Source organism: Oncorhynchus masou, chromosome 29 (assembly GCF_036934945.1).
Source record: "Oncorhynchus masou masou isolate Uvic2021 chromosome 29, UVic_Omas_1.1, whole genome shotgun sequence".
In the NCBI taxonomy this organism is placed as follows: Eukaryota; Metazoa; Chordata; class Actinopteri; order Salmoniformes; family Salmonidae; genus Oncorhynchus; species Oncorhynchus masou.
This window is the reverse complement of record NC_088240.1, coordinates 94434980-94459943: the sequence shown is the minus strand read 5'-3', so window position 1 is coordinate 94459943 and position 24964 is coordinate 94434980. Positions and strand designations below refer to the sequence as shown.

Below are 24964 nucleotides of genomic sequence, written 5' to 3'. Positions count from 1 at the left end.
ATCTAGAATATGCATATCATTGTCAGATTAGGATAGACAAAACTCTAACGTTTCCAAAACTTTAAAAAATATTGTCTGTGAGTGTAACAGAACTGATATTGCAGGCGAAAACCTGAGGAAAATCCAACCCTGAAGTGCGATCCAACCCTGAAGTGCGATCCAACCCTGAAGTGCGATCCATTTAAAGGGATATCAACCAGATTCCTTTTCCTATGGCTTCCACATGTTCTGAACAGTCTTTAGACATAGTTTCAGGCTTTTATTTTGAAAAATGAGCGAGAAAGATCACATTGCGTCATTGGATGGCTGGGTGCCAGCAACGTTTTGCATGCGCAACAGCTTGGAGCAGACATTTTTTCTCTCTCCTATTGAAGAAGGTACAGTCCGGTTGAAATATTATTGATTATATATTTTAAAAACAACCTGAGGATTGATTATAAAAAACGTTTGACATGTTTCTGCGAACTTTACGGATACTTTTTGGAATTTTCGTCTGCCCAGTCGTGACCGCTTGAGCCTTTGGATTTCTGAACATAACGCGCCAACCAAATAGAGGTATTTTGGATATAAAAATAATCTTTATGGAACAAAAGGAACATTTATTGTGTAACTGGGAGTCTCGTGAGTGCAAACATCCGAAGATCATCAAAGGTAAGCGATTCATTTTTATTGCTTTTCTGACTTTTGTTGACCAATCTACTTGGCTTCTAGCTGTTTGTAATGTTTTGTCTGCTGAGTGAGATGTCCTTACATAAACGCTTGGATAGCTTTCGCCGAAAAGCTTTTTTGAAATCTGACACGCCAGGTGGATTAACAACAAGCTAAACTGTGTTTTGCTATATTGAACTTGTGATTTCATGAAAATGTCATATTTTTTGTCATTTAATTTAAATTTGGCGCTCTGCAAGTCAGAGGATGTTGACGAAAATGATCCCGCTAACGGGATGGGTGCATCAAGAAGTTAACAACTTTTCATGTTCAAAACTGTGCACTCTCCTCAAACAATAGCATTGTATTCTTTCACTCTAATAGCTACTGTGAATTGGACAGTGCAGTTAGAATGAACAAGAATTTAAGCTTTCTGCCAATATCAGACATGTCTATGTCCTGGGAAATGTTCTTGTTACTTACAATCTCATGCTAATCGCATTAGCCTATGTTAGCTCAACCGTCCCACAGGGGACCCACCAATCCCGAAGAAGTTTAACATTGGATTTGATTGGATTGTTCAGAGGCTGGTTGCACTACCCAATACAGATGGAGGTGCATTATGGCTCATGGGGGCACCTGACCAAGATACGTTTAGGAAAGGTGAGATGGAGGGCACGATGGAACTCACGTACATAATGTGTTCTCCTTTCAATATAAGACCCTCTTCACTCTGTATAATGCAATACTTATGATGAGAGAGAGAGAGAGAGAGAGAGAGAGAGAGCATACCTAAACAAAATGTTGAAATGATAACCAATGTTACTAGCAGCGTAAAACAAACATTAGGTAAACCATGGGCCATGGCCCCGAACAGACACTGTGACATGCTCTGTATTGTATTGCATACTCACCCAGCATAGTACATGTTTTGAATATTGAAGATTTTAGGTCACTTGGCAAACTTTATTTAGTATTTTTGTGTTTTACAGTAGAAAATAAAACACCACAAGGCACCACTTCCTCCTCAACATGAGCACATAAACATCTCGTCAGATACCATCTCAAGACAAAACAAGACCCTCTATTGGGTACATTTAATACCACCTCAAGACAAAACAAGCCCCTCTATTGGGTACATTTAATACCACCTCAAGACAAAACAAGCCCCTCTATTGGTTACATTTAATACCACCTGAAGACAATACAAGCCCCTCTATTGGTTACATTTAATACCATCTCAAGACAATACAAGCCCCTCTATTGGTTACATTTAATACCATCTCAAGACAATACAAGCCCCTCTATTGGTTACATTTAATACCACCTCAAGACAATACAAGCCCCTCTATTGGTTACATTTAATACCACCTCAAGACAATACAAGCCCCTCTATTGGTTACATTTAATACCACCTCAAGACAATACAAGCCCCTCTATTGGTTACATTTAATACCATCTCAAGACAATACAAGCCCCTCTATAGGTTACATTTAATACCACCTCAAGACAATACAAGCCCCTCTATTGGTTACATTTAATACCACCTCAAGACAGTACAAGCCCCTCTATTGGTGACATTTAAATTACACAAATATAGTATACAGAATACACATAATAGATTACAGTACATATGTCATTTAAAATAAAATAAAAACTGCTTTTAAACAGTATTGAATATTTGAACACTTTCCTGTTAACAATTAAACCTGATGTGCTTTGTAGAGAAATTCAGATAATTGGCTGTTAGCTGTTTCTGTTTCCAAATAGCCTGTTAAGAGACGTACGATGGAGAGCTGTTACCCAACACATCTTGGTGTCTGGTATTTTATTAGGATCCCCATTAGTTACTGCTAAAGCAGCAGCTACTCTTCCTGGGCCAGACCACACAGAACATGACATAATAAAGAACATTAATAGACAAGAACAGATCAAGGACAGAACTACAAAGATTTTTTTTTAAAGGCCCACATAGCCTACAAATCAATACAAACACACAGATGATCTAGGCCAAATAGTGGCGTTGTGCCAGGCAATAAGACATCTTCATCAACTGTATATTATCTCTGTAACACGGGAACCATTGATCAGACAGGTAGCCTGATGGATTAGGAGCGTTTGGACCTGCAACTGAAAGATTTTCCGGATCGAATCCCCGAGACGACAAGGTGAAAATATTTTGTTCTGCTCACTCTCAGGGGAATGAGATATGCAAAAAATTAAAAATTAAAAACTAATTTCAATTATTTCACACCTTGTACAAGTTACCCATACAGAGAATATAGAGAAACAGAACTATATAAGCACCCTCATCATATATAGCTCTGTGTCCACGTCAACTGTCTTTGGTTTACTTGGATTCTAGTGCACTACAGTATTGCACTAAAACTATAATGTTGGATGCACCCTATTCCCTATTCAGGGAACTATTTTTTGACTAGGGCTCTGGTCAAAAGCAGTGCACTATATAGGGAATAGGGTGCTATTGGGTTGAGGTCAGGCCATTTAATACGGCTAGTTATTTATGGAGGGACAATAATGTATATTTTTTTAACTGTCCATCGTGTTAGTAATGGACTGTATTGGTCATATGTTTTGGATAAATGGAACACAGGGCTTGAGACAACTAGCATGCTATCTTAGGGGCTGTCTTGAAAGTCATACATATTGCAATCACTTTTTATTTTTAAAGAGAGAGATTTTAGAGTTTTGAAGATTGGACTATCTTTTCAAAGACTGTCCTTCTGGAATGTATTTAAGTCAAGCTTCTATTTAATATATATGTTTTTGAATTGAACTAGGGTTAAGAGCAAATTGTTATTTACAACGACAGCTTACACCGGCCCAACTCGGACGATGCTGGGCCAATCGTGCACCACCCTATGGGACTCCCAATCACGGCCAGTTGTGATAGACGGCCTGGAATTGAACCAGGGTGTCTGTAGTGACTCCTCTAGCACTGAGTTGCAGTGTCTTAGACCACCGCGCCACATGATAGACCTGAAGAGTTTTGTTACTAAACACAGGTCATTTTGTGTTGCTTAAGTTGCCATAATAATATAATATATTAACACCCTGAAATTATTGACACCCTTGATAAAGAGGAGCAAAAAATGACTGTATAAAATAAATAAATACTGAGCTATATTGACAACAAACTGGGAAATGACATTATTTATACTAATACAATTGCTGTGAGGATGTTTTCTCAAAGGTAGCGGTCCAAGTTATTGACACCCCTTGTTTTCAATACTTTTCAATGTCTAACCTGCAAATATAGCTGAGCCTTTTACTAGAATGTTTTCTGAGATTCTGGAACACCTTACGAATATAGCTGAGCCTTTTACTAGAATGTTTTCTGAGATTCTGGAACATCTTGTGAGGATAAAGTTACTGAGACTTATTCTAGAATGTTTTCTGAGATTCTAGAACACATTGTGAGGATAAAGGTACTGAGACTTATTCTAGAATGTTTTCTGAGATTCTAGAACACCTTGTGAGGATAAAGGTACTGAGACTTATTCTAGAATGTTTTCTGAGATTCTAGAACACCTTGTGAGGATAAAGTTACTGAGACCTATTCTATAATGTTTTCTGAGATTCTAGAACACATTGTGAGGATAAAGGTACTAAGACTTATTCTAGAATGTTTTCTGAGATTCTAGAACACATTGGGAGGATAAAGGTACTGAGACCTATTCTATAATGTTTTCTGAGATTCTAGAACACCTTGTGAGGATAAAGGTACTGAGACTTATTCTAGAATGTTTTCTAAGATTCTAGAACACATTGGGAGGATAAAGGTACTGAGACTTATTCTAGAATGTTTTCTAAGATTCTAGAACACATTGTGAGGATAAAGGTAGAGACTTATTCTAGGATGTTTTCTGAGATTCTAGAACACCTTGTGAGGATAAAGGTATTGAGACTTATTCTATAATGTTTTCTGAGATTCTAGAACACTTAGAACAGTCCTCCATACAGAATCCTTTCAGATCATTGATATCCTCTGTCTGTGCTTATGGATTGACTCTCTTCAATTCACACCACAGGTTTTCAATGGGGTTCAAGTACGGAGACTGAGAGGGCCATTGTAAAAAAATGTAGATTTTTGTGGTTAATGAATCATTTCTTTGTGGATGTTGACGTGTGCTTGGGGTTATTTTCTTGCTGGAAGATCTACTTGTGTCTACGTTTCAGCCTCCTAACAGAGACAACCAGGGTTTTTGGATAAAATGTCTTGGTTCTGGGTAAAGATCATGATGCTGTTGACCTTAACATGGATCCCAGGACCAGTGGAAGCTATATAGTCCCATAGCATCAACGATCCAGCACAATATTTTACAGTAGGTACGGGGTTCTTCTCTGCTTGTGCATTCTCATTTTCAACGCCACGCCCACCACTGGTGTACGTGGCCAGAGATATGTATTTCCATGTCATCAGACCAAAGCCCCGGCTCCAGTCCATGTGCCCCAGTGTCATGTATCAAATTACAGGTGTTTACATCTGTTGGTTGACTTGAAAATAGAGCTCTTTACCTACTGTCAAACATGGTGGTGGATCTGTGCTGTCATGGGGCTATTTAGCCTCCATTCATCCTGGGATCCTTGTTAATAAGGTCAACGGCAAAATTAACTTTACTCAGTACCAAGACATGTGTGTCAACTACCTTTGAGGAAAAAGTTCCAACAAAATCTCTTTCTCTGAGCGATTGTATTAGTATAAAATAATCTCTTTTAAAAAAATGAGCATACAATATAGCTCAGTATTTAAATCATTTATTTAATATTTATTTTTTCTCATCTTTATCAAGGGTGTCAATCGTTTAGGACCCCCCGGTACATTTGAAAACATTTTCAGAAGAGAAGTAACAAACACATTTTTGAAGTGTCAAAAGGAAACTGTTGGCAACATGTAAAAAGCTAGCTTACTATGTAACAGGTATATGATGGAACAACATGTAAAAAGCTAGCTTACTATGTAACAGGTATATGATGGAACAACATAAAAAGCTAGCTTACTATGTAACAGGTATATGATGGAACAACATATAAAAAGCTAGCTTACTATGTAACGGGTATATGATGGAACAACATGTAAAAAGCTAGCTTACTATGTAACGGGTATATGATGGAACAACATGTAAAAAGCTAGCTTACTATGTAACGGGTATATGATGTAACAACATGTCAAAAGCTAGCTTACTATGTAACGGGTATATGATGGAACAACATATAAAAAGCTAGCTTACTATGTAACGGGTATATGATGGAACAACATGTAAAAAGCTAGCTTACTATGTAACGGGTATATGATGGAACAACATGTAAAAAGCTAGCTTACTATGTAACGGGTATATGATGGAACAACATGTAAAAAGCTAGCTTACTATGTAACGGGTATATGATGGAACAACATGTAAAAAGCTAGCTTACTATGTAACAGGTATATGATGGAACAACATGTAAAAAGCTAGCTTACTATGTAACGGGTATATGATGGAACAACATATAAAAAGCTAGCTTACTATGTAACGGGTATATGATGTAACAACATGTAAAAAGCTAGCTTACTATGTAACGGGTATATGATGGAACAACATATAAAAAGCTAGCTTACTATGTAACGGGTATATGATGGAACAACATGTAAAAAGCTAGCTTACTATGTAATGGGTATATGATGGAACAACATGTAAAAAGCTAGCTTACTATGTAACAGGTATATGATGGAACAACATGTAAAAAGCTAGCTTACTATGTAACAGGTATATGATGGAACAACATGTAAAAAGCTAGCTTACTATGTAACAGGTATATGATGGAACAACATGTAAAAAGCTAGCTTACTATGTAACAGGTATATGATGGAACAACATAAAAAGCTAGCTTACTATGTAACGGGTATATGATGGAACAACATGTAAAAAGCTAGCTTACTATGTAACGGGTATATGATGGAACAACATGTCAAAAGCTAGCTTACTATGTAACGGGTATATGATGGAACAACATGTAAAAAGCTAGCTTACTATGTAACGGGTATATGATGGAACAACATGTCAAAAGCTAGCTTACTATGTAATGGGTATATGATGGAACAACATGTCAAAAGCTAGTTTACTATGTAACGGGTATATGATGGAACAACATGTAAAAAGCTAGCTTACTATGTAACGGGTATATGATGGAACAACATGTAAAAAGCTAGCTTACTATGTAACGGGTATATGATGGAACAACATGTAAAAAGCTAGCTTACTATGTAACGGGTATATGATGGAACAACATGTAAAAAGCTAGCTTACTATGTAACGGGTATATGATGGAACAACATGTAAAAAGCTAGCTTACTATGTAACGGGTATATGATGGAACAACATATAAAAAGCTAGCTTACTATGTAACAGGTATATGATGGAACAACATGTAAAAAGCTAGCTTACTATGTAACGGGTATATGATGGAACAACATGTAAAAAGCTATCTTACTATGTAATGGGTATATGATGGAACGAACTTAACTTAAAACATGTACACTTTCACATACAGTTAAATACAGTAATGTCATTTTGTTATTGGCATGTTGTTTCTGAAATAAATACTACTTCTCTTAGTTACCTCTACAACAGATAATCATATAATATTTTTAATCAGGATTTTACACTAAACCAAAATGCTCAGATTTTTCTCAGCTCACAAAATAAACATGAATATATTGGTGTGTTATCCATAATCATAACAGTCATTGTTTAAGATTGATATTTTGACCGAATGTCACCAACATCCTGATCTAGATCACAGCACACAACCACACGTCCATTGAGGAAATTAAAGACCACTACGATTTGACAGCTTGGTTGACATTTCAAACACTTCTCTCTCCTCTTGTTACGGGATAAACTCTCTTCACATGTCTGCTGTGCCTCCTTCTAGCCATCCATCCCTCACTCTATCCCTCCATCCATCCCTCACCCTATCCCTCCATCCATCCCTCACTCTATCCCTCCATCCATCCCTCACCCTATCCCTCCCTCCATCCCTCCCTCCCTCCCTCTATCCATCCCTCACCCTATCCCTCCCTCCCTCCCTCCCTCCCTCCCTCCCTCCATCTATCCATCCATCCCTCACTCTATCCCTCCATCCATCCATCCTTCCCTCTCTCTAGCCATCCATCACTCCCTCCCTCCCTCCCTCCCTCCCTCCCTCCCTCCCTCCCTCCCTCCCTCCCTCCCTCCCTCCCTCCCTCCCTCCCTCCCTCCCTCCCTCCATCTATCCATCCATCCCTCACTCTATCCCTCCATCCATCCATCCTTCCCTCTCTCTAGCCATCCCTCCCTCCCTCCCTCCCTCTATCCATCCATCCATCACTCCCTCCCTCCCTCCATCCCTCCCTCCCTCCCTCCCTCCCTCTATCCATCCATCCTCCATGTGAACGGACCTCTGTCTTCTTCCTGGGCTCAGATCACCATCCAGTGTTGGAGCTGTGGAAACCAATGGGAAAGGACAATAAATACACTAAGGTAAGGTAAGGTAAGATAAGGTAGGATAAGGTAAGGTAAGGTAAGGTAGGGTAAGGTAGGGTAAGGTAGGGTAAGGTAGGGTAAGGTAAGGTAGGGTAAGGTAGGGTAAGGTAAGGTAGGGTAAGGTAAGGTAGGGTAGGGTAAGGTAGGGTAAGGTAAGGTAGGGTAGGGTAAGGTAGGGTAAGGTAAGGTAAGGTAAGGTAGTGTAAGGTAAGGTAGGGTAAGGTAGAGTAAGGTAGTGTAAGGTGAGGTAGGGTAGGGTAAGGTAGGGTAGGGTAAGGTAAGGTAAGGTAAGGTGGGGTAAGGTAGGGTAAGGTAGAGTAAGGTAGTATAAGGTGAGGTAGGGTAGGGTACGGTAATGTAGGGTAACGTAAGGTAAGGTAAGGTAAGGTAAGGTAAGGTGGGGTAAGGTAAGGTAGGGTACGGTAGGGTAAGGTAAGGTAGGGTAAGGTAAGGTAGGGTAGGGTAAGGTAAGGTTAGGTAAGGTAAGGTAGGGTAAGTTAAGGTAAGGTAGGGTAGGGTAAGGTAGGGTAGGGTAAGGTAGGGTAAGGTCAGGTAAGGTAGGGTAGGGTAGGGTAAGGTAAGGTAAGGTAAGGTAAGGTAAGGTAAGGTAAGGTAAGGTGGGGTAAGGTAAGGTAAGGTAAGGTAAGGTAAGGTAGTGTAAGGTAAGGTAAGGTAAGGTGGGGTAAGGTAAGGTAAGGTAAGGTAAGGTGGGGTAGGGTAAGGTAAGGTAGGGTAAGGTAAGGTAAGGTAGGGTAAGGTAAGGTAAGGTAAGCTGGGGTAGGGTAAGGTAAGGTAGGCTAAGGTAAGGTAAGGTAAGGTAAGTTAATGTAGGGTAAGGTAAGATAAGGTAAGGTAGGGTAAGGTCAGGTGGGGTAGGGTAAGGTAAGGTAAGGTAGGCTAAGGTAAGGTAAGGTAAGGTAAGGTAAGGTAAGGTAAGGTCAGGTAGGGTAAGGCAAGGTAAGGTAAGGTAGGGTAAGGTAGGGTAAGGTAAGGTAAGGTAAGGTAAGGTCAGGTAGGGTAAGGTAAGGTAAGGTAAGGTTAGGTAAGGTAAGGTTAGGTAAGGTGGGGTAAGGTAAGGTTAGGTAAGGTAGAGTAAGGTAAGTTAGGGTAAGGTAAGGTAAGGTAAGGTAAGGTAGGGTAAGGTAAGGTAAGGTAGGGTAAGGTAGGGTCAGGTAAGGTAAGGTAAGGTAAGGTAGGGTCAGGTAAGGTTAGGTAAGGTAAGGTAGGGTAAGGTTAGTTAAGGTAAGGTAAGGTAAGGTAAGGTAGGGTAAGGTAGGGTCAGGTAAGGTAAGGTAGTGTAAGGTAAGGTCAGGTAAGGTAGGGTAAGGTAAGGTAGGGTAAGGTAGGGTCAGGTAAGGTAAGGTAGTGTAAGGTAAGGTCAGGTAGGGTAAGGTAAGGTCAGGTAAGGTAGGGTAAGGTAAGGTAAGGTAGAGTAAGGTAAGGTAAGGTAGGGTAAGGTAAGGTCAGGAAAGGTAGGGTAAGGTAAGGTAAGGTAGGGTCAGGTAAGGTAAGGTAGTGTAAGGTAAGGTCAGGTAGGGTAAGGTAAGGTCAGGTAAGGTAGGGTAAGGTAAGGTAAGGTAAGGTAGGGTAAGGTAGGGTCAGGTAAGGTAAGGTCAGGAAAGGTAGGGTAAGGTAGGGTCAGGTAAGGTAAGGTCAGGAAAGGTAGGGTAAGGTAAGGTAAGGTAGGGTAAGGTAGGGTCAGGTAAGGTAAGGTAAGGTCAGGTAGGGTAAGGTAAGGTCAGGTAAGGTAGGGTAAGGTAAGGTAAGGTAGGGTAAGGTAAGGTAAGGTAAGGTAGGGTAAGGTAAGGTAAGGTCAGGAAAGGTAGGGTAAGTTAAGGTAAGGTAAGGTAGGGTAAGGTAAGGTAAGGTAAGGTCAGGTAAGGAAAGGAAAGGTCAGGTAAGGTAAGGTAGGGTAAGGTAAGGTAGGGTAAGGTCAGGTAAGGAAAGGTAAGGTTAGGTAAGGTGGGGTAAGGTAAGGTTAGGTAAGGTAGAGTAAGGTAAGTTAGGGTAAGGTAAGGTAAGGTAAGGTAAGGTAAGGTAGGGTAAGGTAAGGTAAGGTAGGGTAAGGTAGGGTCAGGTAAGGTAAGGTTAGGTAAGGTAAGGTAGGGTCAGGTAAGGTTAGGTAAGGTAAGGTAGGGTAAGGTTAGTTAAGGTAAGGTAAGGTAAGGTAGGGTAAGGTAGGGTCAGGTAAGGTAAGGTAAGGTAGGGTAAGGTAAGGTCAGGTAGGGTAAGGTAGGGTAAGGTAAGGTAGGGTAAGGTAGGGTCAGGTAAGGTAAGGTAGTGTAAGGTAAGGTCAGGTAGGGTAAGGTAAGGTCAGGTAAGGTAGGGTAAGGTAAGGTAAGGTAGAGTAAGGTAAGGTAAGGTAGGGTAAGGTAAGGTCAGGAAAGGTAGGGTAAGGTAAGGTAAGGTAAGGTAGGGTAAGGTAGGGTCAGGTAAGGTAAGGTAGTGTAAGGTAAGGTCAGGTAGGGTAAGGTAAGGTCAGGTAAGGTAGGGTAAGGTAAGGTAGGGTAAGGTAAGGTAAGGTAGGGTAAGGTAAGGTAAGGTAAGGTAGGGTAAGGTAAGGTAAGGTCAGGTAAGGAAAGGAAAGGTCAGGTAAGGTAAGGTAGGGTAAGGTAAGGTAGGGTAAGGTCAGGTAAGGAAAGGTAAGGTTAGGTAAGGTGGGGTAAGGTAAGGTTAGGTAAGGTAAGGTAGGGTAAGGTAAGGTAAGGTAAGGTAAGGTAAGGTAAGGTAAGGTAAGGTAAGGTAGGGTAAGGTAAGGTAAGGTAGGGTCAGGTAAGGTAAGGTTAGGTAAGGTAAGGTAGGGTCAGGTAAGGTTAGGTAAGGTAAGGTAGGGTAAGGTTAGTTAAGGTAAGGTAAGGTAAGGTAGGGTAAGGTAGGGTCAGGTAAGGTAAGGTAAGGTAGGGTAAGGTAAGGTCAGGTAGGGTAAGGTAAGGTCAGGTAAGGTAGGGTAAGGTAAGGTAGGGTAAGGTAGGGTCAGGTAAGGTAAGGTAGTGTAAGGTAAGGTCAGGTAGGGTAAGGTAAGGTCAGGTAAGGTAGGGTAAGGTAAGGTAAGGTAGAGTAAGGTAAGGTAAGGTAGGGTAAGGTAAGGTCAGGAAAGGTAGGGTAAGGTAAGGTAAGGTAAGGTAGGGTAAGGTAGGGTCAGGTAAGGTAAGGTAGTGTAAGGTAAGGTCAGGTAGGGTAAGGTAAGGTCAGGTAAGGTAGGGTAAGGTAAGGTAAGGTAAGGTCAGGAAAGGTAGGGTAAGGTAGGGTCAGGTAAGGTAAGGTCAGGAAAGGTAGGGTAAGGTAAGGTAAGGTAGGGTAAGGTAGGGTCAGGTAAGGTAAGGTAAGGTAAGGTCAGGTAGGGTAAGGTAAGGTCAGGTAAGGTAGGGTAAGGTAAGGTAGGGTAAGGTAAGGTAAGGTAAGGTAGGGTAAGGTAAGGTCAGGAAAGGTAGGGTAAGGTAAGGTAAGGTAGGGTAAGGTAAGGTAAGGTCAGGTAAGGAAAGGAAAGGTCAGGTAAGGTAAGGTAAGGTAGGGTAAGGTAAGGTAGGGTAAGGTCAGGTAAGGAAAGGAAAGGTCAGGTAAGGTAAGGTAAGGTAGGGTAAGGTAAGATAAGGTAGGGTAAGGTCAGGTAAGGAAAGGTCAGGTAAGGTAAGGTAGGGTAAGGTAAGGTAAGGTAGGGTAAGGTAAGGTAGGGTAAGGTAAGGTAGGGTAAGGTAGGGTAAGGTAAGGTAAGAAGGGGAGGTCAAGTAACGTCAAGTAAACAGTGAAGAGCAGCTTACCGTAAACCTCCTCACTTCTCCGTTGTCCACCAGGTGGTGTTCGTGCTCAGGCGTTATGGCGTAGGCCAGTCTCTACAGGAAGACAGGACGGGAAGCACTTACCAAAGGAACTAACTTGTCTTCATTATACAAATCATTGTGCATTACCAAGCTGGGATATTCATATTTGCTGGTGATGTTATAGCTCACCAACCATATTGCTCACATACCGAATATATATGTGTCACTGCCAGTGTTGACATGTCTGTGCATTGACGTTGATAATAGTGGGCATCACTTTGGTTAAAGGTGTCTGCTAAATCACCATAGCAGCATATATCAATACAAACCAGACTTCCCACTTATATAAACCAGACTTATATAAACCAGACTTATATAAACCAGACTTCCCACTTGTATAAACCAGACTTATGTAAACCAGACTTATATAAACCAGACTTCCCACTTGTATAAACCAGACTTATATAAACCAGACTTCCCACTTGTATAAACCAGACTTATATAAACCAGTCTTCCCACTTGTATAAACCAGACTTATATAAACCAGACTTCCCACTTATATAAACCAGACTTATGTAAACCAGACTTATATAAACCAGACTTCCCACTTGTATAAACCAGACTTCCCACTTGTATAAACCAGACTTATGTAAACCAGACTTATATAAACCAGACTTCCCACTTGTATAAATCAGACTTATATAAACCAGACTTCCCACTTGTATAAACCAGACTTATATAAACCAGACTTCCCACTTCTATAAACCATACTTATATAAACCAGACTTCCCACTTGTATAAACCAGACTTATATAAACCAGACTTCCCACTTGTATAAACCATACTTATATAAACCAGACTTCCCACTTGTATAAACCAGACTTATATAAACCAGACTTCCCACTTGTATAAACCAGACTTATATAAACCAGACTTACATCGCAGAACTTTCCAGGTAAGGTGCACATCTTGTAGATGGCATAGAGAGGCACCATGGTCATGGAGGATATAGCCAAGCACCAACCAATCATGTTGGCCCATATGGGAAACGTGTACGTCCCGTAGTTAGGAGGGTTAAAGGTTGCAAAGCTCACCACCACCATGAACTGGAGAAACAGAGGGTTTTGGGGTTAGGACACTTTCCTGTTTCTAGTCATAAGGACACTTAAGGACAAGCCTCTACTGAAGCTAGCAAACTGTAGTTAGTGCCTAGACCTTGGTGTGCATGACTGACAGCGGTCATAAGGACACTTATGGACCAGCCTCTACTGAAGCTAGCAAACCGTAGTTAGTGCCTAGAGCTTGGTGTGCATGACTGACAGCGGTCATAAGGACACTTATGGACCAGCCTCTACTGAAGCTAGCAAACTGTAGTTAGTGCCTAGACCTTGGTGTGCATGACTGACAGCGGTCATAAGGACACTTATGGACCAGACTCTACTGAAGCTAGCAAACCGTAGTTAGTGCCTAGACCTTGGTGTGCATGACTGACGGCGGTCATAAGGACACTTATGGACCAGCCTCTACTGAAGCTAGCAAACCGTAGTTAGTGCCTAGACCTTGGTGTGCATGACTGAGAGCTGTCATAAGGACACTTATGGACCAGCCTCTACTGAAGCTAGCAAACTGTAGTTAGTGCCTAGAGCTTGGTGTGAATGACTGACAGCGGTCATAAGGACACTTATGGACCAGCCTCTACTGAAGCTAGCAAACTGTAGTTAGTGCCTAGACCTTGGTGTGCATGACTGAGAGCTGTCATAAGGACACTTATGGACCAGCCTCTACTGAAGCTAGCAAACCGTAGTTAGTGCCTAGACCTTGGTGTGAATGACTGAGAGCTGTCATAAGGACACTTAAGGACTAGCCTCTACTGAAGCTAGCAAACCGTAGTTAGTGCCTAGACCTTGGTGTGCATGACTGAGAGCTGTCATAAGGACACTTATGGACCAGCCTCTACTGAAGCTAGCAAACCGTAGTTAGTGCCTAGACCTTGGTGTGAATGACTGAGAGCTGTCATAAGGACACTTAAGGACTAGCCTCTACTGAAGCTAGCAAACCGTAGTTAGTGCCTAGACCTTGGTGTGCATGACTGAGAGCTGTCATAAGGACACTTATGGACCAGCCTCTACTGAAGCTAGCAAACTGTAGTTAGTGCCTAGACCTTGGTGTGCATGACTGACAGCGGTCATAAGGACACATATGGACCAGCCTCTACTGAAGCTAGCAAACCGTAGTTAGTGCCTAGACCTTGGTGTGCATGACTGACAGCGGTCATAAGGACACTTATGGACCAGCCTCTACTGAAGCTAGCAAACTGTAGTTAGTGCCTAGACCTTGGTGTGCATGACTGACGGCGGTCATAAGGACACTTATGGACCAGCCTCTACTGAAGCTAGCAAACTGTAGTTAGTGCCTAGACCTTGGTGTGCATGACTGACGGCGGTCATAAGGACACTTATGGACCAGCCTCTACTGAAGCTAGCAAACCGTAGTTAGTGCCTAGACCTTGGTGTGCATGACTGACAGCGGTCATAAGGACACTTATGGACCAGCCTCTACTGAAGCTAGCAAACTGTAGTTAATGCCTAGACCTTGGTGTGAATGACTGAGAGCTGTCATAAGGACACTTATGGACCAGCCTCTACTGAAGCTAGCAAACCGTAGTTAGTGCCTAGACCTTGGTGTGCATGACTGACAGCGGTCATAAGGACACTTATGGACCAGCCTCTACTGAAGCTAGCGAACCGTAGTTAGTGCCTAGACCTTGGTGTGCATGACTGAGAGCTGTCATAAGGACACTTATGGACTAGCCTCTACTGAAGCTAGCAAACCGTAGTTAGTGCCTAGACCTTGGTGTGCATGACTGAGAGCTGTCATAAGGACACTTATGGACCAGCCTCTACTGAAGCTAGCAAACTGTAGTTAGTGCCTAGACCTTGGTGTGCATGACTGACAGCGGTCATAAGGACACATATGGACCAGCCTCTACTGAAGCTAGCAAACCGTAGTTAGTGCCTAGACCTTGGTGTGCATGACTGACAGCGGTCATAAGGACACTTATGGACCAGCCTCTACTGAAGCTAGCAAACTGTAGTTAGTGCCTAGACCTTGGTGTGCATGACTGACGGCGGTCATAAGGACACTTATGGACCAGCCTCTACTGAAGCTAGCAAACTGTAGTTAGTGCCTAGACCTTGGTGTGCATGACTGACGGCGGTCATAAGGACACTTATGGACCAGCCTCTACTGAAGCTAGCAAACTGTAGTTAGTGCCTAGACCTTGGTGTGAATGACTGACAGCGGTCATAAGGACACTTATGGACCAGCCTCTACTGAAGCTAGCAAACTGTAGTTAATGCCTAGACCTTGGTGTGAATGACTGAGAGCTGTCATAAGGACACTTATGGACCAGCCTCTACTGAAGCTAGCAAACCGTAGTTAGTGCCTAGACCTTGGTGTGCATGACTGACAGAGGTCATAAGGACACTTATGGACCAGCCTCTACTGAAGCTAGCAAACCGTAGTTAGTGCCTAGACCTTGGTGTGCATGACTGACAGCGGTCATAAGGACACTTATGGACCAGACTCTACTGAAGCTAGCAAACCGTAGTTAGTGCCTAGAGCTTGGTGTGCATGACTGACAGCGGTCATAAGGACACTTATGGACCAGCCTCTACTGAAGCTAGCAAACCATAGTTAGTGCCTAGAGCTTGGTGTGCATGACTGACAGCGGTCATAAGGACACTTAAGGACCAGCCTCTACTGAAGCTAGCAAACTGTAGTTAGTGCCTAGACCTTGGTGTGCATGACTGAGAGCTGTCATAAGGACACTTATGGACCAGCCTCTACTGAAGCTAGCAAACCGTAGTTAGTGCCTAGACCTTGGTGTGAATGACTGAGAGCTGTCATAAGGACACTTAAGGACTAGCCTCTACTGAAGCTAGCAAACCGTAGTTAGTGCCTAGACCTTGGTGTGCATGACTGAGAGCTGTCATAAGGACACTTATGGACCAGCCTCTACTGAAGCTAGCAAACCGTAGTTAGTGCCTAGACCTTGGTGTGAATGACTGAGAGCTGTCATAAGGACACTTAAGGACTAGCCTCTACTGAAGCTAGCAAACCGTAGTTAGTGCCTAGACCTTGGTGTGCATGACTGAGAGCTGTCATAAGGACACTTATGGACCAGCCTCTACTGAAGCTAGCAAACTGTAGTTAGTGCCTAGACCTTGGTGTGCATGACTGACAGCGGTCATAAGGACACATATGGACCAGCCTCTACTGAAGCTAGCAAACCGTAGTTAGTGCCTAGACCTTGGTGTGCATGACTGACAGCGGTCATAAGGACACTTATGGACCAGCCTCTACTGAAGCTAGCAAACTGTAGTTAGTGCCTAGACCTTGGTGTGCATGACTGACGGCGGTCATAAGGACACTTATGGACCAGCCTCTACTGAAGCTAGCAAACTGTAGTTAGTGCCTAGACCTTGGTGTGCATGACTGACGGCGGTCATAAGGACACTTATGGACCAGCCTCTACTGAAGCTAGCAAACCGTAGTTAGTGCCTAGACCTTGGTGTGCATGACTGACAGCGGTCATAAGGACACTTATGGACCAGCCTCTACTGAAGCTAGCAAACTGTAGTTAATGCCTAGACCTTGGTGTGAATGACTGAGAGCTGTCATAAGGACACTTATGGACCAGCCTCTACTGAAGCTAGCAAACCGTAGTTAGTGCCTAGACCTTGGTGTGCATGACTGACAGCGGTCATAAGGACACTTATGGACCAGCCTCTACTGAAGCTAGCGAACCGTAGTTAGTGCCTAGACCTTGGTGTGCATGACTGAGAGCTGTCATAAGGACACTTATGGACTAGCCTCTACTGAAGCTAGCAAACCGTAGTTAGTGCCTAGACCTTGGTGTGCATGACTGAGAGCTGTCATAAGGACACTTATGGACCAGCCTCTACTGAAGCTAGCAAACTGTAGTTAGTGCCTAGACCTTGGTGTGCATGACTGACAGCGGTCATAAGGACACATATGGACCAGCCTCTACTGAAGCTAGCAAACCGTAGTTAGTGCCTAGACCTTGGTGTGCATGACTGACAGCGGTCATAAGGACACTTATGGACCAGCCTCTACTGAAGCTAGCAAACTGTAGTTAGTGCCTAGACCTTGGTGTGCATGACTGACGGCGGTCATAAGGACACTTATGGACCAGCCTCTACTGAAGCTAGCAAACTGTAGTTAGTGCCTAGACCTTGGTGTGCATGACTGACGGCGGTCATAAGGACACTTATGGACCAGCCTCTACTGAAGCTAGCAAACTGTAGTTAGTGCCTAGACCTTGGTGTGAATGACTGACAGCGGTCATAAGGACACTTATGGACCAGCCTCTACTGAAGCTAGCAAACTGTAGTTAATGCCTAGACCTTGGTGTGAATGACTGAGAGCTGTCATAAGGACACTTATGGACCAGCCTCTACTGAAGCTAGCAAACCGTAGTTAGTGCCTAGACCTTGGTGTGCATGACTGACAGAGGTCATAAGGACACTTATGGACCAGCCTCTACTGAAGCTAGCAAACCGTAGTTAGTGCCTAGACCTTGGTGTGCATGACTGACAGCGGTCATAAGGACACTTATGGACCAGACTCTACTGAAGCTAGCAAACCGTAGTTAGTGCCTAGAGCTTGGTGTGCATGACTGACAGCGGTCATAAGGACACTTATGGACCAGCCTCTACTGAAGCTAGCAAACCATAGTTAGTGCCTAGAGCTTGGTGTGCATGACTGACAGCGGTCATAAGGACACTTAAGGACCAGCCTCTACTGAAGCTAGCAAACCGTAGTTAGTGCCTAGACCTTGGTGTGCATGACTGACAGCGGTCATAAGGACACTTATGGACCAGCCTCTACTGAAGCTAGCAAACCGTAGTTAGTGCCTAGACCTTGGTGTGAATGACTGAGAGCTGTCATAAGGACACTTATGGACCAGCCTCTACTGAAGCTAGCAAACTGTAGTTAGTGCCTAGAGCTTGGTGTGCATGACTGAGAGCTGTCATAAGGACACTTATGGACCAGCCTCTACTGAAGCTAGCAAACTGTAGTTAGTGCCTAGACCTTGGTGTGCATGACTGAGAGCTGTCATAAGGACACTTATGGACCAGCCTCTACTGAAGCTAGCAAACCGTAGTTAGTGCCTAGACCTTGGTGTGCATGACTGAGAGCTGTCATAAGGACACTTATGGACCAGCCTCTACTGAAGCTAGCAAACCGTAGTTAGTGCCTAGAGCTTGGTGTGCATGACTGACAGCGGTCATAAGGACACTTATGGACCAGCCTCTACTGAAGCTAGCAAACCGTAGTTAGTGCCTAGAGCTTGGTGTGCATGACTGAGAGCTGTCATAAGGACACTTATGGACCAGCCTCTACTGAAGCTAGCGAACTGTAGTTAGTGCCTAGAGCTTGGTGTGCATGACTGAGAGCTGTCAAAAGGAAACTTAAGGACTAGCCTCTACTGAAGCTAGCAAACCGTAGTTAGTGCCTAGACCTTGGTGTGCATGACTGAGGGCTGCATGTGGACTATTCACCTGGTTCCATTTTGCACCAGGTGAACTAAAAAAAAAGACTTTCTCTCTTCATGAACTCACCAGGAGGAAGCACGGGCTGACAAACTTCCAGCACAGCCTCCAGTACAGGCCTGGTCTCTGTCCGATCATCTCCTCGATGTCGTCACTGAACCGGTCCACTCCTGAAGGGAACAGTAGCAGTTCAAAACGTGTGACGGTCCGTCATTATAACCAGCGTCGGGGTCAATTCAAATTGAAAGCTGTCAATTCAGGAAGTAAATCTTCTTCTTTTTTTTTTAAAGACCATCGATTTTCAATGACTTCTCAATAGACTTAAAAGTAAAAGCTATTTATTACAAAAGTTTTTTTCTCAATTTTTAAAGTTTAAAACCAAATAAGTTCCCGAATTGACAACCTTTAATTCAGATTGAACCCGTACCCTGATCAAAAACCCTTGAGTCGTCATTCACAGAGCAAAGAGAGGGACAGGGGAAGGTTTCAACCACAGCAGACAGGAAACATTGTGGATGAACAATAGTTGTCTTTGAGTTCTCTCGTTCTGAGGAAACGACAGGACACTGGAAATACAAGGATATTAACATTCTGGTAACGTGTTTAATACCACCAGCATCCAGTCCTTTTCCTCATCTAGGCTTCTCCTACCTCAACCTTCTCTCTTAGTTCCTTGCCTGGGAGGCACTTCTCAAAGCCCAGGCATAATCCCAATGTGACTGGAGCCTATGGAGAGCAGGCAGCTGTTCCTGTGGAGGGCACAGGGTGCCACAGCCACCTGTCAGTAGAGATGGAGCCAGGGAAAAGGCCCGGAGAAGCCTGGGGCTAAAGTAGTCTGCCCTCCCAGGCTGAGGCCACCACGGCAGGGCAGCAAGCTGACCACTCTGACCCCCGAGCCACAAGGCTGGTTAGACACCCACAAACACACATGAATGCACACGCACACACACACTCACACACACACACACACACACACACACACACACACACACACACACACACACACACACACACACACACGAATGTAAGCACACACACACACACACACACACACACACACACACACACACACACACACACACACACACACACACACACACACACACACACACAAATGTAAGCACACACACACACACACACACGCACACACACACGCACACACACACAGCACTGTCTGGACCCCCTGACCAGCAGTATAGTAGATCAGACTAGCAGTCTAAACCAGAAGTGAGCTTTGGAGACGTTCTGTTTTAACCTGTAAAATGCCTGTGTGTTTTCAGATAAATGTTGTCTGAGCAAAGCAGGTTGCTCGTCTTACTGTAGTGTCACACTCAAGACAGTGTAAAGAACACACAGAGATGATCTTGTCGCCCCTTTTCATTAAACATCCAGGGTCTTATTCTGATGACATGATGGATCCTCTGTCGGGGCAGCAGGGTAGCCTAGTGGTTAGAGTGTAGAGGAGGTAGGGTAGCCTAGTGGTTAGAGTGTGGAGGCGGCAGGGTAGCCTAGTGGTTAGAGTGTGGAGGAGGCAGGTAGCCTAGTGGTTAGAGTGTGGAGGCGGCAGGGTAGCCTAGTGGTTAGAGTGTGGAGGTGGCAGGGTAGCCTAGTGGTTAGAGTGTAGGGGCGGCAGGTAGCCTAGTGGTTAGAGTGTAGAGGCAGCAGGGTAGCCTAGTGGTTAGAGTGTAGAGGCGGCAGGGTAGCCTAGTGGTTAGAGTGTAGAGGCAGCAGGGTAGCCTAGTGGTTAGAGTGTAGAGGCGGCAGGGTAGCCTAGTGGTTAGAGTGTGGAGGCGGCAGGGTAGCCTAGTGGTTAGAGTGTAGGGGCGGCAGGTAGCCTAGTGGTTAGAGTGTAGAGGCGGCAGGGTAGCCTAGTGGTTAGAGTGTAGAGGCGGCAGGGTAGCCTAGTGGTTAGAGTGTAGAGGCGGCAGGGTAGCCTAGTGGTTAGAGTGTAGAGGCGGCAGGGTAGCCTAGTGGTTAGAGTGTGGAGGCGGCAGGGTAGCCTAGTGGTTAGAGTGTAGAGGCAGCAGGGTAGCCTAGTGGTTAGAGTGTAGAGGCAGCAGGGTAGCCTAGTGGTTAGAGTGTAGAGGTGGCAGGGTAGCCTAGTGGTTAGAGTGTAGAGGCGGCAGGGTAGCCTAGTGGTTAGCCTAGTGGTTCCTAGGCCGTCATTGAAAATAAGAATCTTTTTCTTTTAACTGACTTGCCTAGTTAAATAAAGGTCAATTTAAAAAAATGAGGCTTGGCTGCCTTTTGACAAATACAAATCTATCTCTTATCTATTGATTATCTCTGAAGGTTAGTTTACCTGCACTGTTGACTAGATTATCTCTGAAGGTAGCTTACCTGCACTGTTGACTAGATTATCTCTGAAGGGAGCCTACCTGCACTGTTGACTAGATTATCTCTGAAGGTAGCCTACCTGCACTGTTGACTAGATTATCTCTGAAGGTAGCCTACCTGCACTGTTGACTAGATTATCTCTGAAGGTAGCCTACCTGCACTGTTGACTAGATTATCTCTGGAGGTAGCCTACCTGCACTGTTGACTAGATTATCTCTGAAGGAGATACCGCTACCTGCACTGTTGACTAGAGCACACGTGTCAAGATCAGAGTGGACACACACACACACATCCCTGCCCTGCCCGATACACATCCCATATAACGCCACATTTGTTGTGACAAAATCGTCAGTAAAGTTGAAAATGTGTTCAGTACATGGGAATTGAACATCAAAAGTTATTTTAATGTGCACTACATCATCACACACAGCCGTCTATCTGCAACAAGTCAACTTGAGGTAAACACACTTCTGGTGGCAAAATTAGCATTTTGTTTTTATGCTTATTATGCCCTATTTTTTAATATTCGCATGAAAATCTGGCGTCAATTGGATGGAAAACTATCTTATAAGGGACTTTGTTGGGCCTCCACAATCAATTTGAGATACTTGAAAAGGATGCTAGAGAAATGCTATTATCGGTAGCCACGACTTGAATGGGATTTGTGACACAAATGCTAAAGCGTTAGCGTGCGGAAACAGTGCCAGGGGAAATAAACACCAGAGTATGGATCGCTGTCATACCTCGTCCGCAGACTGTTTTCCGGGGTTAGGAAACCAATGTGTCCTTTTGTCATTTTGGGTGTACTATCCCTTTAAGTTAGAATTGAAAGACACGGCACAAGGGAATCTTCCATCGGGCCTAGCTTATATTTCTGACATCCGAGTATCATCAGAATCACAACAGACCCCCCCCCCCCCCCCAAAAACCCCATCAATCTTTACACCACAGACTGGGATGTTGACCTCAGATATTCAATATCAATCCACTATTATTTGTATGTAATGTGTCTCTGTCCACTCCAAACACCTAAACACTAAATAGTAATATGGACCATACACTCTGAGTGGCAGAGACACACCAGAGACAGGCTTTTTACCTCCCGGTCCTCTGACAGCTAACGAGGTAGTGTTGCATGGCGGCACAGCAGAGGAAGATCCAGACTGATATCCCATCAGACCCTATCAATGGTCTAATAGGACATCAGCTTGGATGGCCATGAAGAGCTAAGAGTCTCCCCTCCTCACCTCTTCCTCCCTCCCTCCTCCTCACGCCTCACCTCCTCCTCCCTCCACACCTCCTCCCTCCTCACCTCCTCCTCACCTCCTCCTCCTCCCTCCTCACCTCCTCCCTCCCTCCTCACCTCCTCCTCCTCCCTCCTCACCTCCTCCTCCTCCCTCCCTCCTCCTCACGCCTCACCTCCTCCTCCTCCCTCCTTACCTCTTCCTCCTCACCTCCTCCTCCTCTTCCCTCCTCCCTCCTTACCTCTTCCTCCCTCCCTCCTCACTCCTCACCTCCTCCTCACCTCCTCCTCCCTCCTCCTCCCTCCTCACCACTTCCTTCTCACCTCCTCCTCCCTCCCTCCTCCCTCCTTACCTCTTCCTCCCTCACTCCTCACCTCCTCCTCCCTCCCTCCTCCTCCCTCCTCACCACTTTCTTCTCACCTCCTCCTCCCTCCTTACCTCTTCCTCCCTCCCTCCTCCTTCCTCCTCACTCCTCACCTCCTCTCCCATCCTCCCCCCACCTCCTCTCCCCTCCTCACCGTAGAACCAGGCGATGCCGATGGCCTCAATAAGCACTCCAAAGAGAATGGATGTCCCAGCAGCAAAATGGTCCAGCAGAGTGAACACATAGATACCACCCTGAAGAGGAGAGGAGAGGAGAGGAGGGGAGGGGAGAGGAGAGGAGAGGAGAGGAGAGGAGAGGAGAGGAGAGGAGAGGAGAGGAGAGGAGAGGAGAGGAGAGGAGAGGAGAGGAGAGGAGAGGAGAGGAGAGGAGGGGATGGGGGGAGAGGAGAGGAGAGGAGGGGATGGGGGGAGAGGAGAGGAGAGGAGAGGAGAGGAGGGGATGGGGGGAGAGGAGAGGTTCCATTTGATGTCTCTTATATTAGCCATGTGTCATTCATGCAAATTCCTTAGATGCTTGAGGAATAACTTTACACACACTATTGTAAAGTGGCTGTTCCACTGATGTCAGAAGGTGAATTCACCAATTTGTAAGTCGCTCTGGATAAGAGCGTCTGCTAAATGACTTAAATGTAAATGTAAATGTAATGTTTTTCGTCCACTTACATTAGTGACACAGAACAGTGAGATTAGGAAGGTGGACACAACGATGAAGAGGGTGAAGAGTTCCCGGTGTTTGTGGAGAAACTTGAACTCATCCATCAATCCTGTGATCACTGACTCCATCCCTCCCATCTAGAGACCAGAGACAGAACACAGAACACAGAGCACAGAACATAGAACACAAAACACAGAACACAGAACACAGAACATAGAACACAGAGCACAGAACACAGAACATAGAACACAGAACACAGAGCACAGAACACAGAGCACAGAACATAGAACACAGAGCACAGAACACAGAACACAGAGCACAGAACACAGAACACAGAACATAGAACACAGAGCACAGAACACAGAACACAGAGCACAGAACACAGAACACAGAACACAGAACATAGAACACAGAGCACAGAACACAGAGCACAGAGCACAGAACACAGAGCACAGAACATAGAACACAAAACACAGAGCACAGAACACAGAACATAGAACACAGAGCACAGAACACAGAGCACAGAACACAGAACACAGAACATAGAACACAGAGCACAGAACACAGAACACAGAGCACAGAACACAGAACACAGAACATAGAGCACAGAACACAGAGCACAGAACATAGAACACAGAGCACAGAACACAGAGCACAGAACATAGAGCACAGAACACAGAGCACAGAACATAGAACACAGAGCACAGAACACAGAGCACAGAACATAGAACATAGAGCACAGAACACAGAGCACAGAACAAAGAACATAGAGCACAGAACACAGAGCACAGAACATAGAACATAGAGCACAGAACACAGAGCACAGAACATAGAACATAGAGCACAGAACACAGAGCACAGAACATAGAGCACAGAACACAGAGCACAGAACATAGAACACAGAGCACAGAACACAGAGCACAGAACATAGAACACAGAGCACAGAACACAGAGCACAGAACACAGAGCACAGAACACAGAGCACAGAACACAGAGCACAGAACATAGAACACAAAACACAGAACACAGAACATAGAACACAAAACACAGAGCACAGAACACAGAACATAGAACACAAAACACAGAGCACAGAACACAGAACACAGAACATAGAACACAAAACACAGAGCACAGAACACAGAACATAGAACACAAAACACAGAGCACAGAACACAGAGCACAGAACATAGAACACAAAACACAGAGCACAGAACACAGAACACAGAACATAGAACACAAAACACAGAGCACAGAACACAGAACATAGAACACAGAGCACAGAACACAGAGCACAGAACACAGAGCACAGAACACAGAGCACAGAACACAGAGCACAGAACATAGAACACAGAGCACAGAACACAGAGCACAGAACACAGAGCACAGAACACAGAGCACAGAACACAGAGCACAGAACATAGAACACAAAACACAGAACACAGAACATAGAACACAAAACACAGAGCACAGAACACAGAACATAGAACACAAAACACAGAGCACAGAACACAGAACACAGAACATAGAACACAAAACACAGAGCACAGAACACAGAACATAGAACACAAAACACAGAGCACAGAATACAGAGCACAGAACATAGAACACAAAACACAGAGCACAGAACACAGAACACAGAACATAGAACACAAAACACAGAGCACAGAACACAGAACATAGAACACAAAACACAGAGCACAGAACACAGAGCACAGAACACAGAGCACAGAACACAGAGCACAGAACACAGAGCACAGAACATAGAGCACAGAACATAGAACACAAAACACAGAGCACAGAACACAGAACACAGAACATAGAACACAAAACACAG

General features: G+C 44.3%; 1 protein-coding gene across 1 annotated transcript in view; it reads right to left on the bottom strand.

Annotated features, from left to right (window-relative positions):
* Positions 1-8108: 8108 nt before the first annotated feature.
* slc6a3 (solute carrier family 6 member 3) overlaps positions 8109-24964 on the bottom strand; it is a 44347-nt gene continuing 27491 nt past the window's right edge. The window contains exons 10-15 of the mRNA XM_064946895.1: positions 23139-23267; positions 22610-22709; positions 18580-18680; positions 12871-13038; positions 11933-12004; positions 8109-8132 (exon numbers count right to left, since the gene is read on the bottom strand). Of these exons, the coding sequence (XP_064802967.1) occupies positions 8109-8132; positions 11933-12004; positions 12871-13038; positions 18580-18680; positions 22610-22709; positions 23139-23267 (594 nt within the window). The remainder of the gene's footprint in view (positions 8133-11932; positions 12005-12870; positions 13039-18579; positions 18681-22609; positions 22710-23138; positions 23268-24964) is intronic.